Source organism: Rutilus rutilus (genome assembly GCF_951802725.1).
Source record: "Rutilus rutilus genome assembly, chromosome: 14".
Lineage (NCBI taxonomy): Eukaryota > Metazoa > Chordata > Actinopteri > Cypriniformes > Leuciscidae > Rutilus > Rutilus rutilus.
In genome coordinates, this window is record NC_140219.1 from 8,101,933 (window position 1) to 8,120,843 (window position 18,911).

General features: G+C 36.7%; 1 protein-coding gene across 2 annotated transcripts; it reads right to left on the reverse strand.

Moving 5' to 3' along the window:
- Positions 1-20: 20 nt before the first annotated feature.
- cpxm1b (carboxypeptidase X (M14 family), member 1b) lies at positions 21-16,026 on the reverse strand. Of its 2 annotated transcripts, XM_084430695.1 has the most exons (14): positions 15,744-16,026; positions 15,314-15,662; positions 12,815-12,924; positions 12,015-12,154; positions 11,833-11,917; positions 10,549-10,699; positions 9,948-10,036; positions 8,953-9,076; positions 5,070-5,266; positions 3,289-3,468; positions 2,850-3,144; positions 1,498-1,637; positions 1,274-1,376; positions 21-1,158 (listed from the first exon to the last, which is right to left on the reverse strand). In XM_084430695.1, exons 1-14 carry the CDS (start codon positions 15,912-15,914, stop codon positions 848-850), a joined length of 2,445 nt encoding a protein of 814 aa, XP_084286821.1. In that variant the 5' UTR covers positions 15,915-16,026; the 3' UTR covers positions 21-847. The 2 variants fall into 2 exon arrangements, with proteins under 2 accessions (XP_084286821.1, XP_084286820.1); XM_084430694.1 differs by having other exon boundaries at positions 15,314-16,025.
- Between the last annotated feature and the right edge of the window lie 2,885 nt (positions 16,027-18,911).

An 18,911-nucleotide genomic window follows, 5' to 3' on the forward strand; every position in this document is an offset into this window, starting at 1 on the left:
AAATAAAGAGTAGATTCAATGCATTCTAAAAGCGCATTTATTTATTTTTCTATAATTCTGTGCTCTATTGAAATCTTCAAAAGCACCACAGCGCCATCTGTTGACAGACACAGGTTCGACAGAGACAGTGGCGTCCCAAACAGTACAAGTTAGTTATGTACAAATGATTCCCATTCCATTCGGAACTACACATATTTGGTTATTACGAGTGCTTGTCATACTGAGGTATGTTGTTTTTTTTGTTTGATATCTCTGCTGTTAGTTTTTTTTTGTTTTTTTTGGCAGCATTTCCTTAAAAACAAAACATCCAAGTGCTATTATGATCATTATAAATAATTCTTAAGTATATATTTCAGAAGATGTCAACTCTTGATGACTTTCAAGGTTAAACTGTTTGAAATATAGCAAACAAAATATAAACACTACAGCTAAAGAAACCAATTGACAAAACATCAGTTCCAGACTGAGATGCATTTCGTTGCCTTGTACCTGTACCTGTGTAATGACAATAAAGTTGAATCTAATCTAATCTAATCTAATTTGCACCTCTATGCACAAATGTGGGCACAGATTAGCATAAAAATCAAACATTCCAACAACGGTCTATTTTTAATTGACGTTATCAATGTCTTGTATTAAAGTATAAAACAGTTTTGAGACATTTTGGTGTGAAATTTAATTTACACTGCATAATATATCTGCTCCTCAAATGTATAATACACAATGTATGTTACCACAGAAAAGGGCAACCTATTTACAGGCCCATCTAAACTGTATTTTCCCTAGACATTGATACAGTCTAATCCTGTACTTGGCCGGCAAAACAGGTCAAAGGTTAAAGGTCAGTCTAGTTGTGGGCCCCCCTAGCCCTCCGCTGCTGTGACTCCCTGCGTCGGTTAATGAGCTTAGTACTGACACGCAGTTTCCGCATGCGCAGCTGGCGCAGTCGGAGCTGCAGGTCTTTGGGAATCTTGCCTCCCTTGGCCAGGATCTCTCTCAGCCGCTGTTTTGGTGTCTTGGTAAGTTGGAAGTCGCAGATAGTGGGGTAATGCTCGTACTCGACCCTGCAACTTCGAGTGGCTGGGAAATATCCCTCTGCGGTCACTGTGATGTCATAGTCACCCGGGTTCAACAGACGCCAGAAGTCCCCATCAAAAGCTGAAAAAAGATTTGAGTGTTATTTAAATGAGATTTAAATTTAAGATGGTTGTTTTGTTTCTATCCAAGTTATGCATATTTGGTTGATAATTTTAATTATTCTGAGTAGCATTACCTGATCTTATGTGATGGTCGATGTCATCCACTTTGATGATGGCATCAGCGATGCCGGCTTCGGTGTCTTTGTCCCTAACCACTCCTTTGATTCCTCTGTGCACCTGTTGACAAATATTGACAAATTCATTGATTGTATTGTTTTTAATGACACATTCAGGTGTTTAGACATATCTGAGACAAATGTTTAGTGGTTGCTGGGTTTTTGTTTGCGATATATTGTACCTGCTCCATGTAGACAAGGAGAGATTCTTTATTGTTCTCCCATTCTATAGGCAGCTCACTGGCATGAGGGAACTTATCACAGGACAGCTCCACGGTCACCTCAAAACAGTTGGTGTGCAGGTAACTGAAGTCATTCATACCTAGAGATGAAAACACATGAAGCATTAAATGAATGTACTCAGGGTAAATATTCTCTCTCTTTCTCTCTCTCTCTCTCACACACACACACACACACACACACACACCACACACGCACACACACTACAGTTGGAAAAAGATTTTGTAATGTTTTTTAAAGAAGTGTCTTATGCTCACCAAGGCTGCATTTATTTGATCAAAAATACAGTAACAGCTAATATTGTGAAATATTATTACAATTTAAAGTAACTTTTTTATATTTGAAATATATTTTAAAATGTAATTTATTCCTGTGATCAAAGCTGAATTTTCAGCATCATTACTCCAGTCTTCATTGTCACATGATCCTTCAGAAATCATTCTCTGATTTGCTGCCTTAAGAAACATTTCTCATTATTATAAATGTTGATGAATAGAAATATCAAAAGATCAGCATTTTTTTTGATCAATTTTATGCATCCTTGCTGAGTATATATATATTAGGCAAAAAGTATGTTTTGGACCTTAGATGTAACGGTAAAGATAAAAAATGTAAGTGGCGTCAAATTATATTACTATATTTCCTTGGTAAAAGGGAAATAGTGAATATAAATGAGGAAATTCTAGCTACAATATAGCATTACATAGATATTCCATCCTGTATGATGAAATAACTTGGTAGATCGGACCATTCAGACTGAAATGCATTTCCAAAAATCATATTTTAACCACATTTCAAAATACAAATATGGTTTGAATAACGTTTTTTTTTTCTTTTGTTCAGATTATGAATAAATTGACAGATTTAAGCAAAATATGCTGATTCTTGCTGCCTGTCTGAACTTTAAAACCTTGATTTTCTTACAAAATATATAGTTTGTTTCTTATATGCTGGAGGTATATGCGTGCATCCATGAGAGTGCCTCATTAATTAACACTACCAATTACTGGCACGATGCATCTGCACTGGTGTTGCCACTTAAAGAATCAGTTTTAAAAAAGGGAATGCCACATGAAGGCTGGAAGACTGAAAAGTTTGCATCTGACCCATTTCGTTGATTTCCTTTTTTTTAATACAAATTTATTATGAGTTTTGTTTGTTTTGTGCTAGGCCTTACGCAGTGGGTGTCATGTTTTTTAAAAAATTTACTTTCTTTTAGTTTATATATATATATGTATCAGCAAAGACTAGGTCCCTTGGTGATCTCAAAAGCCACAAGAGCAGCAGTACTCACTGCCTGGTACAGTGTGCCAGTTCGCTCCATTAATAATGTTATTGTAACGAAGGAAGTCCTCATTGTGGCAGGGCCTTCGGTCTGGGTTGGACATCACATGGTTGGTGCTGGCGTAAACGGTGGCCAGCCAGCGGAAAAAGCTGTCATCGGCGGTGGGCGTTTGCTCTTTAGGGGCCCAGTCTTTGGTCATGTCAAACGGGTACGTGACCACCAGCTCTCCTCCATGCAGGTTAGCGCTGAGAACAAATGGTATAGTCTGCATCCAACTGATGACGGCTCTCGTTTCTGGAGCCACCTTCAATATAAAGACAAGAATAATGTGATTTAAAATATTATGGCCAAATTACATGAGAATGATGATTTGAAGTCGTTTAAAGATGGAAGGGTGTTTGTTTTAATCAGTGAGATCTCATATATGATCTTTACAGGCATACTTTACCAAAGCTTCTTCTGAAGTGTAGTACTCTGGAATGGGAAAGTAGTGATTGATTAGTTTTGACTTGTCTGTTTCTAGCTCGATGGCGTCCCACATCACTGTGTTCAGATCTGCAAAGTTGTGATTCATGTCAATGCCTTCATAACTATAGCGACCCAGTGCCCATCCGGCCAGCTCTGAACCCTGTAAAACAAAAAAGTGTTATGAAGTCGTTGATTAATTGAGCTTGTTTGTGCTTGGTTTAAAATATTTAAAGGGGACATATCATGAAAATCTGACTTTTTCCGTGTTTAAGTGCTATACTCGGGTCCCCGGCAGTCCCGACACCATGGGTGGGCATTGGGGGGCCTGGCACGCCCTGTGAGTCACTAGTGCCCGCCCTGGACGAGACTGTCTCCCTTCACCAACTCCACGTCAAGTCCCAACCACCAGTCCTTGCTTGTTTGCACAATGTTTTTTTTTTATTAATAGGTTAATGTTATAAAAAGTTATCGTTTTGTATACTCTAGACTGGGTAAACCCAGCCTGATCTGCCGGCAATTTGATTTCGCCCTGCAGCTCAGGCTGGAAACCTGTACATTTATCTCTGCTGCTTCCTTTACAAATTTGCGGGAACCAATCACAAACTGGCTTATCCACCTGGCGCGCTATTGGCGGGTTTAATCCAATCCAATTCCAGAGCCGTTACGGCTCTGTCCAATTCCTTTTAACCTCTTGACGATGCTCAATGTCTTCTTTTTAGCAAACAAATCGCTCAAGTGAGTGTAAATGCCACTAACTTTCATGTTTTTTTTTGCATAACCTGCAAAAATCGCTCGATTCCATTGCTGCTTCTGCAAACCGCTGATCAACACGTTTGGTTACACATTTCCTGCCTGGAGTTTTTGCGTAGCTCTGCAAAGTACGTCACCCGGATCGTTGGTCTGATTGGTTGAAGGACTATCCAATTGCGTACAGAGTCATTTGAACTATGCCCGTTGATCACGCCTCTTGTGCAGTAGAAAATACATAGCAGACTCCCCAGACCAATGTTCAATCTTAAAATATTAAGCTTGGTCTGGTGATAGCCAGACTAATATAACTCCTGAATAAAAATAAAAATGTGTTTGGTCTGAAAAAAAAAGTGAAAAAAAAGAAAAAGTAAACGGATTTGATTGGTTTGTCGATAGCGCAGAAATGCAGGTGATAGTGGTCTTATTGAGTGAGTCATTGATTCATTCAAACGATTCGTTCAAGCGGCTGATCATCAAGAATGGGACAGATGTTTATGAATGGGTCATTGAATCTTTGACTCAACCGATTCGTTCAAAACGTTGAATCATTCAAAACACGATTGTGTTGCTGTGAGACGCGCTATGCTGTGATCTTTGTTTGGATTGGAACTATTTTCGCTGCTAAAATAGAACAAAAACAGTCAATATTTCGTCTAAAAAGTGACTTAATATTAATTACTTGTTTATTGAACTGTCATATGAAACATTTTCAGTTGTGATTGTATTCAGCACCTTTGGTCGTGTGATGTTGCTGAACTGTATCACCTATTATAAATATAAAAACTCCACATTTAGAATTTTTACCGCAGTATCTTAACTGAGTTTTACATTTGCATTTAAAGGGACACACAAAAACAGCACGTTTTTGCTCACACCCAAAAAGGGGCAAATTTGACAAGCTAAAATAAATCATACAAAAAAAACGTACCGAACCCAAACATTTGAACGGAAGTGTATTGGCAGAGAAACATTTTGGAAATGCCAGAATATCCCTTGCTTTCCCAACTCTACCTTTTTGTAAGCCATTTCATAGCCATCAGGGTTCATCGAGGGCAGAAGATGGATGCGTGTCTCTTTGACTAGGTGAACTATGCGCTGATTTCCACGTTTGTACTCCTGGCATATGTACTCCATCAGGTTGAGCAGAAGTTCCCTCCCGAGCACTTCGTTTCCATGCATACCGGCCACATAGCGGAACTCAGCTTCACCTGCAGGGGGAGCCAAACTGTTTTTAGATTGTCGAGCTCTGTCACAGAAATTGGATTAGGTGTGCGCAGTTATTAGGAGTGTTATGGTACTTATACAGATGTGTGGCTCTGTTTTGAAAAGTAACTCCATGCTTTGCCCAGATTCTCTCCACCTCCTCTATAGAGTGTGCTAACAGAGGTGTCTGAAATCTGGCACCCTCTCTCTATAGCAGCTCAGAGAGGCAGACATCTCTGCTTGTCTGTTAAATGTTTTGTTATCAAGTTAATTATTTTTTTCATAATTTGTCGGGCATAATGTCAGTGGCCGACATTTTGTTTTAAAATGTAAGGATTTTTATCAGTGGTTCTCTGGTGGGGAGAACAAAATGCGCAAAACGAAGAGTGCCTTACATTTTAGGAAAGAGTCAAAGCTATTACCTATATACATATTACATTTTAGAGGGAGAAAGATGTCAAATTTGCCATCACTCCTTCAGCCGTAGTATAAAAACACTCTCACAGCAGCATTAACTAGTTTTCTGTTATTTAATGCCAAGGCAATATAACTTAAACTATAGTGTTATAAATATACATAATTAAAAAAAACTTTGCTAGATTTTCAATGGTAATAAATGTGGAAATGTGTCATCACAGTCTGTGAAAAGGGTCCGTAGCCTTAGACTTTAATGACACTTATTGGAGTGGATTATTAGAAAAAAAGTTCAGTTTCTGATTATTGTAGGAATGCCCTTTAGTATTTTCCACCATTGATTAATGTGTTTCACAAACAACAGTGATTAATAGCTGGGATACAGAGAGAAATATTACCGTTTTACTGTATTTTTGATCAAAAATATGCCGCCTTGATGACATTGAAAACGTTTTAAAAATCGTACCGACCCCAAACATTTGAACGATAGTGTACTGGTGGAGAATAATATTGTATTTCGCAAACGACAGCGTTTGATAGCTAGCAGACTGAGAGAAAGCATTCAGTAGTTTACCATTAGACCTATGTAAAATGAAAACAACTCTTTTTAAATAGTGTAAAACTGAAAGTGGGGAAAAATGCTTTTTAATGTGGTAGAACATGACCTATATATTTGAGAATGCTAATAAATTAGTAGCTTGCTAAAACATAAAAATGAATCTGTAGTCACCAGTTTCTGTCTCAGAAAAGCGATACTTAAATGATATACTGTATAATGATAAAGAAGGATTGAGGGATTTGTGGCCTTTTTCAATTACAATATCATGAAATTTAGGATAAAATTTATGATACAATACAATGAAGAAAAAACAGGCACATTTATTCTGCCATCTCTCCGAGTTTTTAAGCAAAAACAGGAAATAGCCTATGTGCAGCTAAGCTGTGCATATCTAACCAAGCATGGATGATTTATTTCTATAAATATTGATTCGGCTTGCAGCTTGCTGCCTCTTTGTCAACCAAGAGAAGCATAAGTTGCGTCTGTTTTGACAGTGAAACTGAGCGTCATTAGGTTCAGGTCCTCTGCAAGGTTAAATCCCCCCTCCTCTTTCTCTGCAATATTTGGCTAACAGTTGACCCATTCAGTCTCAGCAATCTGGCTCTCGTTAGCCTCACTGAGAAAACATCACCCATCCCGCCAAAGAGGAGGAATTTCCAGAGGAGTAACTAACTGAACTTTGACCCCCACATGCAGACCACAGCATTGATATGCCATTGATTTAAATGCAGGCAGGAAACGCACGAGTCTGGAAACCCCCGAAACAACAAGCGACTGATTCATATTGAGCGTGCAACCAAAAAAGATGATATACCCATCAGACAGGCTAGGAAATAATGAGAATGTCTCCTCTCCTGTGTAGAGCACAGCAGTCATGATCTACAAATAAAAAAATCATTCTCCAAAGAAATTTGTATTTATTTACCAGTAACGTATAAAACTTCCGAGACAGATGTGCCATATCATTTGATGATTTCGTTGATTTGCTTCCTTTAGTCAATTTAAATTCAACCAAATATTTTTGCGTCAAGACACCTTTATTTATATAGCACTTTATTCAATACAGATTGTTTAAAAGCAGTTTTACTGTGGTAAACAGGAAAGTAATGATTAAATGATGCACACAGAATTCAATTCTGCTCTTAAAAGAAAAGTGTAATTTCAGTGTTGATTCAGTTCTGTTCAATAACTGGGTTAAGATCATCAAATATGAGACGAGTTCAATTAATCTATAAAGCAGCTAGTTGGTCTCTCTCAAATGCCTTGTGAATTTGTATGTGTTAATACAGTATATTCAATAAATGTGAAATATACTGTTTTAATACTAATCAGTTGTTTCACCATCGTTTTTGATTCAACTATCATTAATTCACAGTGATCCATTGCAGTTAATTCCATCAGATGTTAAGGACACTGTTTTGTATCTTTTTGTACTTTTTAATATAGTTATTCATCTCTGAGCTTGTTGATTTGGTTTAAGGCATAGAACTTGAGGAACAAGGCTGCTGAAAAAGTGTTTGGTCACTGTTGCGCTTATTTTGTCTCTTTATATTTATATATCAAAACAGATTTGAAAAGATTAAAGGTGGAGATCAGACAATGAAACTGAATACGAAAGGACTGTCAATGTGTTTCGAAAAAGCGCTTATTACAATAATGACATTTGGGTGTGTTATTCGACCTCAGACATGATGTGTGTGGCTTGTAACACTAGAGCACACAAATGCACTTTCATATTGTTCTCATTTCAGAAGCACAGCCAACAAAAAGCTAATATATTTCCAAAGAGGCCATAACTTGCGGATTCTTGTAGGCTGGCATTTCTCCACTGTGCCCGGAGAGACTTTAGATGAATCAAGTCAAATCTCCTCTTAAACAGAATCGCCACGTGCTTTGATCCACTCGTGAAATGCTCTATGATTTTATAACACCGAGTGAGGTTATTTCTTCCCACTTTCCTTCTCTAGACTCTTTCTGAGGTCTGCCGCCATGGCCTTCTGCGATTGCATCCCTGGCTCCAGCCTGCATTATGAGTGCTGGCAGGAGATGAGTAAACCACTGCCAGAGCTGGCAACCTCTCTCACCGAGGAACCAATTTCTAGCCCACAGGCCAATGCAAACACTAGAGTTGCCCAGTGTAAATAGAAAGGGCAAATCAGACTGAATGAGAGTGAGTGAAAGAGAGGCTTTTGGGCTCTGTTCCAATTGCTATAGTTACAGCATAAAAACTGATAACTGCGCCCACGTCGAATCCGTGCCCAAAGAGCACCACAGAAAATTCCATATACCCTTTGTTGTTACATGTTCATTTAGTTCAATATATTTTACCATGTTTAAATCCATTCCGGAATTCCACAGATTTTCACACCAAAATTTGCATTGAAAATGGAAAGGTCTGTATATTCCACCCGGGTATTTAATACAAAGATTTAGAACATTAGAATCCTATAACTTGAAGAGGGCTGGTATCATTTCCCCTTAAATTTACTCACAAAACAAGTTTACTAGTTTTTTTTTTTTTTTTTTAACCAGTATAGTTTAAACTCGTTGAAAGAATTGTTTTTATCCAATAAAAGGTTGCATTATTTTAAAGCAGTTGAAAACGTGTCATTTCTTGGATTAATCATAAATGTTTGCAATTCAAATTAGCCAGGTTAATGCATGATTAAACACTGTATAGTTAGTGGTAGGCTAACTTGTGTTGGGACTCAAACTCACCCAGCTCATGTTTGCCTGGATTGTCTGAGATTTCCATCACATACAGTTTAAGGCCCATGTAGCTTTTGCCAATGCTGTAAATGCGGGTGATATCAGGACACATCTCGTTCACAGACTTCATGAGCTGAAAGACAAATGATGATCAACTTTTTCACAGCTTATTCTTACATAATGTACACCAAGGACACATTGATTCAAAGTGATAGTAAAGATATTTACAATGTTACAAAACATTTCCATTCATCTATCCATTCATCAAAATCCTGAAAAAAACAAACATTTTCCACAAAAATATTAATCAGCACAACCGTTTTCAACATTTATAATAATAATAAATGTTTCTTGAGCAGCAAATCAGAATATTAGAATGATTTCTGAAGGATCATGTGACACTGAAGACTGGAGTAATGATACTGAAAAATCTGATTTGCATCAAATTTTAAAATATATATTTTTTATTAAATAAATGCAAGCAGCCTTTTTGAGCATAAGAGACTTCTTTCAGTAACATTAAAAAATCTTACCGATCCCAAATTTCAGAAGTATGACAAAGCACAAGTATCCAGGACTGGAGAATAAACTAAAACATTCCTTTCATTTATCTTTCTGTGTGTATATAAATGTGGTTTTTGTTAGGCTTGTGTTAATGTAGACACTGTTGCATGATGGTGGTCAGACTGACCGCAAGTGATCCGCAAGGCAGCTCATATACTGACGTGAAAATCTGGGAAAATGTTTGTTTTCTAGCCAGGGCTGGTTTTTAGATCATGCAGTCATCCATCTCTGTCAATCTGAGGTTGGACTGTTAGCATGTAGGGCTTTTCACTTTAAAGAGCAATTTATGAATCATAATTCTCCTTTCATTAGCAAGACACTTAATTTTAAATATATGTAGGTATTGTTATTTTTAATGGTCAGTATGTCAGTGGGTTGCACCATTTCATGCTGACAAAGCAACAACAAAACAAGAGGAGAAAAGGCTCCATCTTCCTCACCTTCCTCATCTCTTTGTAGTTATGATGTCTGAAGTCCAGTTTGTCCTTGGTGCCTTCCTCAGCTTGCCACGGGTAGATATTGTTTGGATCTTAAAACACGTACAGTTCATGAATATTAAGGTCTGTTCACAGTCACACCAAGAAATATAACTATAAAGATGACCATAACGATAAATATTTGTGTCAACACCGATGAACGTTAACGCTCTTTTTATCCTAAGTGCGTGCTGCAGGTTTGTCGTCTGCTGCTTTAAATGCTCAAGCTCTTTAAAGCTTAATGGATTCTGATTGGCAGCCAATGTTTTTATCGTTCATCAGCTGGAAAAAAATCATTTTGATAGTGATTCCAATGATATCGTTCCTCTGTGCCATTATCGTTATGGTTGTGGTGTGGACTCTGTGATTTATAGAACTATATCTTATCGCTATCATTATAGTTATTGTCCTTGGTGTGAACAGGCCTTTACTGTGGCCATTTTTGATTTTCAGTAGTATATTGTTATCATTTACTTATGTAACCGGCCCCTAACAAGGATGCTAAACACAACAGTCTGTGGCGTTTATGATGTGTTTTGGTTGATAAGGTTTGTGTTTGGCATACCTGGCAGCTCACAGCCCATAATTTCAGCTCTCAGGCAGATGGTCCCATTCTTAAACCAGGTCTGAGGGTTAATACGTATGTATTGTGCCACTGCTGGTTTGGGCAAAATGGCCAAGACTGACGTTTCGGTGTCCTTGTTCCCCTCAAACACCTGTTAGCATACAAGATCACTTCTGGTGAGTGATCCTATTGATGCGATCCAAGTGACATTTGCCAGTGGCAGCTGGCACAGTCAGTGTCCAAGGAGGGCACACGAGAGGCTGGCACAGTTCAGTACGCAGTGGGCAGGCTATTCTTTTCAAAAGAGCCGCTTAACCCTGCCAACTACTGCCAGCGCCTGCCTCCAACCTTTGTTAGTCTAAAAGACTCTGTGCCAGCTGGAAACTGAATGGATATAATGATGTCACAAAGATACTGAGGCTAATATACACCAGCAGAGGTGAACGGCACAACCTACTGTCTGGAAAAGGTGACTTCTGTTAAATGAGAGTAAAATTGTAATGTAGCCTCATAATACTATTGTTCTTCAATTGTTCTCTGAAAATACTGTAACTCTCAGAACTAAATTTTAAGTCCAAAGAGATTATTTATTAAAAATAAGCTGCAAAAATGGCACCTTTCTGACATCATATTATTACTCTGAATCAACACCAATGCTACAATTTTCTATATGTCATAATCATTTGTTAACAAACAAGTATTCATTACTTCAATGAGTTTATTGTTTCTGCCTTAAATTATTACACTGATTTAATACATTTGTAGCTAACTGTGATTTGTATAGGTACATTTCTGAAATGCATAACTAAGACAGTTATCTCTGATAACAGATTACTCTAAATTGTAATGTGGATGCATTTTCTGTAAAGCTGCTTTGAAACGATGTAATTGTTAAAAAAACGCTATACAAATAAATGTGAAATTGAAATATTATGTAAATAACTTCTTTTGGATAATATACACTACTGGTCGAAAGTTTGGAATAATTAAGATTTTTAAAAAATATTTTAGAATAATTTCTGAGAAATGTGAATGTGACACTGAAGACTGGAGTAATTAATGGCTGCTGAAAATTCAGTCACTGGAATATATTACATTTTAAAGCATTTTCAAATTTAAAACGCTTCACAATATTACTGTTTTACTGTATTTGTCATCAAATAAATATGGTCTTGGTGATCAAAAGAGACTTATTTCAAAAACATTACAAAATTATTCCCAGATTTTTGACCGGTAGTGTTTTTATTTTATTTTTTACAGTCGATGATAAAGAGAACAACATACCGCCTCTTCTGTCCCGTTCATGCATGGCTTCCATTTAATGGTGTCATTGCTAACCAGAACTTTGAAGGTTTCTACATAGTCCCAGCTACAAAATAAGAGAGACATTGTTAATATTGCAATTTAACATATTGTTTTAATTATTATGATATTATGGTAGAGACATATATCATGATATGAAGTACCTCCATATAGAGCTGCGACCCTGTAGTATCACTGCTGTGAACCGTGTGAGCTTCTTGGCGTCTACCTGTAACCATTGGTTCTGATCTTTATACTGGGCACACCAAGCTCCGTCATAGATATCCCCATCCTCCACACCAGACTGCAAAAGAAGAAAAGAAAAACGATGAAACAATGGTTATGTTAATATAAACACCAAAAACTGCCAAATATGCTGATGAATACATCATTGATGCTATATTGATGATGACATGCACATACACCGCCGTTCAAAAGTTTGAGGTCGGAAAGATTTTTTATTTATTTATTTGAAAGACATCTCTAATTGCTATGAAAAATACAGTAAAATAGTAATATTGTGAAATATTATTACAATTTAAAATAACTGTAATTTATTCTGGTGATGGCAAATCTGAATTTTCAGCATCATTACTCCAGTCTTCAGTGTCACATTATCCTTCAGAAATCATTCTAATATGAGATTTAATACTCAGAAAACATTTCTTAATATTATCAATGTTGAAAACATTGCAGTGCTGCTTAATATTTTAGTGGAAACCGTGATGCATTTTTGTCAGCATTCTTTGATGAATATAAAGTTCAAAAGTACAGCATTTTTTTAAAATAGATATCTTTTGTGACATTATAAATGGCTTTACTGTCACTTTTGATCAATTTAATGTGTCCTTGCTGAATAAAATTAATAACTTTTTCCCCAAAACAGCAACAACTGACCTTACTGACTCCAAACTTTTGGGCAGAGAATATATACATATGAGGTTTATTCTGCTGTGTGGCCCACCTGTATGTTGAGTCGGCCCCTGTGTGGCCCCAGGCCCATGCGCTTATAAGAGGAGGCTTGAATCTGCGAGTCTTTAACCTTCAAAGACTCCAGACCCAAAGGAGGACACTCTGAGAAGGCAAAGAGATATGATTTAAAGAGGAGGAAGGAAATAGAGAAAATGATTGAGAGCACAAGCATCATATCATGTGCCCCTCAGATGTTTGAGCCAATGGGTTTTGAATGCAATTTATAAAAAACATTTGAGTAAAATCAGTCCATAATATTTGATAGTCGATGCAGCTGCAGGGCAGACAGGAAACTGTTGTTTTGAGGAGTTCAGCTTGTCCCATCCGCTTTCCAAATACTTTCTCTCTTTTCTTTCTTTCTTTCTTTAAAAAAAAAAAAAAAAAACACCTGTGTGTTTTTGAAGCCTTTAGGATCTGTAAACTGCTACTCCAATGTGTGACAAACCCTGCACAAATGGTTGAGATGGATGTGGCCAGTAATTTAACTTTATAACAGGAGAGGATCTATGCTTGGTTTGATACTGTCTTCAAATGCACCTGTGAAACTATATACCTCTGTACGAGTCAGGCGTTCATTATAAAGTCAAGCATTCAACATAACGTGGAAGTAGCCTAAACAAAACAAATGAATTATATTGTGGACTATAAACTTAAATAACTACATCTGAATTGAAAATGATGAAAAATATTTCTATCACTTATTATACATGGTATCACAAGTACTATATGCAAACCATGGAACAATACAGAATTGCTTTCCACTCACTGATCTCTATATAGATTATAGATATATTATATGATATCATCTATATTATAGATCAGTGTTTCAATCATGTTTCAAATAGAATCACCCCTTCCAACGCCACAACTCATTAACTTGTGTATCATCTATAATTCTGAGTTTCCCATTTGTAAATATAACTTTGCTTGGTAGTTCATGTGCTTGGAACTCGTCGTTTTGATATTTCTGACTCTGCTTGAAGGGCACATCATTCACAGGACCTCTAAACAAAACTGGTCATAATATGAACATGGTTTGCTTCAGCTGCTTTGAGCACTCTTATTTAAAAAAGTATTCATCCCTATTCCTATAAAACTTTGAACTTGTGAACAAAAGAAGTTTCAAAAGCAATACTTGACCAACTGCATGCGATATACCACTTTCTGCCACGATGTTTAGTTTATAATATAATAATAATTGATATACAGTACTTATACCGCAGTATACACACGCCTTAATGCCACTCAAATAAAATTTGTGCAGGAAATCCTGCTCATGTTGTATATTAATAATTTCCAGTAGAATTTACTGCATGCTCTTTTTATGCAAGTTTAAGGAGTTTAAAGATTCTCTTTGTAGATCTCCCAGTTAACCTTGTGAACTGTTTAAAGAGCAAAAAGCTTGGATAGCATTTCCAGAAATAACTTGTTTGTTACTGGTTACCATTATTGCAGCTGATTGTGCCTGTTGCATTCAAACTTTTGTATCAGGACATCATGTAAAAGTGATCAGGCTCTCACAGTGAGAGAAATGCACATCTGGTTCTTGTGAGTGAGTCAGTCTGATGGTTTGCGGAGTCAGCATTCCTTACCAATTCATCTGAAAGTGGGGAGATTTCCTGGCACTGATGGTGTTTAGATGGCCCAAATACTTTGACCTGGACTACTGTCCTGTTGCCCTTTAAATTGTTTTATGCTCCAATTGGACAGAAAGCCCGACTGTGGAGTGAAATGCCACTGGGCTCATCTTTAAGAGGTGTTTGGAGAGGTCTGGATGGGCTTCTTACACAACCACCTCCCCCTACAAATCAGCTAAAACACCCCAATTCTGCAGAACATAAAAGAAGTTGAAAAGATGAGCTGTTGCTTGTGCCGCTACATTGAGAGACGATTTGTTCTTGAATGGGTCTGTCTTCATAATAAAGGCTTCAACTGTAGCTTTATATTTCTAGCAGACGTTTTGCACACATCCTCATTTTAGTCAACTTGATACAACATGCGGTAGCCTACGTGACCAAAGATTTTCTCATAATTCTGACCATAGAATTCCTGAAGTTGAATATAATCTATGGAAAATCATGCTTTTCAGCTCTGTGGTTTGTTTAGTGGAGAAAACTAGTTCACTGACTGAGTGACCCAAATGGCTTTTGAAACAGGAAATGGACTATTAGAGCAGTGTTTGAATATGGCCAGAATTATGTAACAATGCTTGCAAGCAAATTTAGGTTTTTGTTTTGTTTGATGATGCATATATATATATAGGCTATATATATATATATATATATATAGATAGATAGATAGATATATATAGATGGATGAATGGGTGATGCATAGATAGATAGATAGATAGATAGATAGATGGATAGATGGATAGATGGGTCATGCATAGATAGATAGATAGATAGATGGATGGATGGATGGATGGATGGATAGATGGATGGATGTGGGTGATGTATATGTATAGATGGATAGATAGATCACATTTACTTACCAAATACCGGTGGTTCTTCACTTTCTTTTTTGTGCCAAACTCTCCGTTCCACGTTTTTATCAATGTTTTCATTCAGGTTCTCTGTGTGGAAGCGCACTGGGCTGGTCGTCGTCCTTGTGGCTGTTACTGTTGGCTTCACTGTTGTTGGTTTAAGGGCTTTCGTGCTCACCTCAGTCCATTTCACCGTGGGCTTCAGAGTTTTCGTCGGTTCCTTTGACTTGAATGGCTTCACTTTTGTGGGTTTCAGAGCTCTGGTGGTCGCCTGGGTCTGGTTGGGTTTAAATGTCGTGGCTTTCAGAGTTTTGGTGCTAGCCTCAGTGGGTTTCAGAGGTCTGGTGGTCCCCTGGGTCTGGTAGGGTTTAAATGCCGTGGCTTTCAGAGTTTTCGTGCTAGCCTCAGTGGGTTTGATCGTCTTGGAGAATCTGCTTACCTTAGTAGGTGAGATGTTTCCATAAGTGCCGGTTCTCGCGCTTGCAGTTGCAGATGTTGTCTGAGTGTCATTTAAGTTATATGATTTTTTAAGAGAATGTGAATTAGTTACTCCTCCAACTAAAACAACTAAAAAAGTTAACAAAGATAAAAGTATAACGGTTGGTGCCATGGTTCACTCACTGTTTACACCTTACTAATGTAAAATCCCCCCCAGAAATGTTGCTTTATCCGAACGCATGAACCCCGTAATGTTGCAAAATCACGCGCCACTCGAGTTGCAAAGCAAATGTGAGACCATATTACTGTGAATAGAAGGAGAGAGAGTTTGAGGGGGAAATGTGTGACAGAATTCCTTTGCTGAATTTCTGTTATTGCGCTTTTTTCTCTCCAAGAACGAATGAGTTCGTAAAAAAAAAATCACATTTTGTGCATCACTTCAAATGTTATATATTGTTTTAACGCTATTACTTGTGGCATTTCTTGCCATTTTTTCCACTCAAAAAATGTTGAAGGCTTATAGCCTACTCCCAGTTAATTGTAGCAGCGCGCCATCTAGTGGCGACCATAGATCAGACTTTTTTAATATTAATAACTGACTGGAATGTTAACATTGGGAAAACACATGCTTTGTATACACCTAGACCTGAGCTGATATGTCTGATAAAATATTCTCTAACATAAAATTAACCTATTATGAAGACGTCAAAGAATATTTTCAATCACCAACAACACAGTAGCCTTTTTAGTTGTGTCGGTGTGTCCCATATTTTGCATGCTACCCTGTTAAAGTTTAATTTTATCCCATTTACAAAAATGTAAATTTCCTTAACATTTTCGACGTCAGGGAAAATCATCATTTGAACGCATTCTTCAGCGGTGCTGGAAGTAAGTCATCTTGTTTCATTCTCCCTATTTTTTTATATATTTATTTCTAATATATATTTCTTTTTTTTCTTTTTTTTCTTTTTCTTTTTTCAATTTATCAGTTGTAGCCTATATTTCATTTTAATTTTCGTTTAATTTTGACATACACTTTTATAATAATTTTTTAAAACCCATGTGCTACATTTTTTTGCATTTTTCTGCAAACCTCCATATAAAATGATTACAAAATAAAACAGCAAACAGCTTGTAGCAATGAAGATTTATTTTCTGAAGATTTTCATCTTCTTTCACTAACAGTTTCGGGACATAAGACTTTAAAGAAACTTCCATTTGGAAAATGCATGGTCAGAATTTAATTGTCAGGAATGACAACAATGTTTTTATTTTAGTTTTTATAACGAACATAATAACGAATAGCAAAGTAAGGTAGCCTATCCAATGCCAAACATAAACGCTTACAATTTGTAAAAAATATAATTTCCTAAAACCTTCCACTAGATGGCGACGAAACACTGTACATTTTCTTAATGTGACGTAAAGGTTGAACGCTTAAAATAAGAGGGCCGGTATTGTGGAGAGTTTTTATAAAACATTTTTTTGGACAAAACGAATAAAATGCTCAAACAGTCCTGATCAATTAAATACAATAAGATGTTGTATATGCATGGAAAGATGTTATTTGCACTGGTGACTCATGGCTTTCATGTCCAAACTGAGCTCCGCTGCGCTTTACCATATAGTAACGAGGTTAGAGACCACATCACCATCAATTATTAATGCATTACGCGCATCAATAAACTTTATACAACCATTTCAGAAATGCGAAAAACAGACAAACAATTCTGAGCATTTAAAGCAGTTTATCATTTTATGATCTATCAATTATTGAATGTGTTGTTTTCATCTTTTCTTTTAGTAATGCTTGGTCTAGATTCCCTTTTTCATATAAATATTTCAGAGTGTCTTTTAACATTATAAATTAATTTAGTGGCATTATGCATTGAAGGTTAATAAACTCAGAGGATGGAAATATGTATTATTTGATTATACAGGCCTAGTGCTTTTTAATTTTGAAGGCATATGTATTAGGCTAGTATCTGCATAGAACTAAAATGTATTAAGGTTTATGCGCTGGAGGGTGTAGTTTCCTGAAAAATTCAATTTACCCCTTTCTCTCTCCGTCTCTCTCTCTCACACATGCACACACCGGATGTGAGAAAAAAAAACATGAAGTTTGCATGGAAATTTCTTTCCTCAACCTGTCAGTTTCCCCCAGTACCACCTACAGTGAGGAGTGAAATGTCAACGCTTAATAGGAAACTTAACACTGCGAAATATTCATAACCTGCTCTGCTCCTTAAATATATATGTGCTATAGTGTCTGTTGTGTTATGTTGTCTGGATAGGTGTTAACATGACTTCATTGTACACTGTCTGAGCCGAGGTCATCTTTACTAGTGTATGTGAACTATTCAAGTCAAACCATAAGTGATAAATTTGTCAGGTGGCTGATGGTCTTATATATGAAATTGGATTAGTAGGAACTGCAATGCAAATGCTTTATTGCTCCCATCGGTCTGCTCTGCTTGGCAATTGTTGTTGTGATTATCGCTCTATAAATTGAGTAACTAATTAGACTTTGATTGTACTGATCAATTAAATAACCTCTAAACAAGGGTCTAAGCAATTATATATGTATATCAGGCATTAAAAGTCTATAATATATATATATATATATATATATATGAATGTATGTATATATGAATGTATGTATGTATGATATATATATATATATATATATATATATATATATATATATATGTATGTATGTATATGTATATGTGTATATGTGTATGTGTGTGTATATGTGTATGTGTGTTTGTGTGTATATATATATATATATATATGTATATGTGTGTGAGAGTGTAACAATTTGAAATTATGTAAAATAAATATCTAATATATTTAAAATAACACACACACACGCACACATACAGTATATCATTTCTAAAATTATGCCTGGTTCCTTGCACTCTTCAGCTGGTCTGTTTTGTAAGGTCTGAAGTCATGAGAGTTTCATTAGGAGCAGGTCTAACTGTGTGTGTGTGTGTGTGTGTCCATCCTGTACAGTGACCCAGCAGCGGTTGTGTGAGAGCTAGCTGCATGCCGCTCCTTTAATGACCTATGAGAGCTGTGGACCCAGACCATACACAGGGAACCTGAGAACCTGCTGAGCAACTTCTGTTGATCTAAGCCAGGTGAGGGGCCCACACTCCAGCCT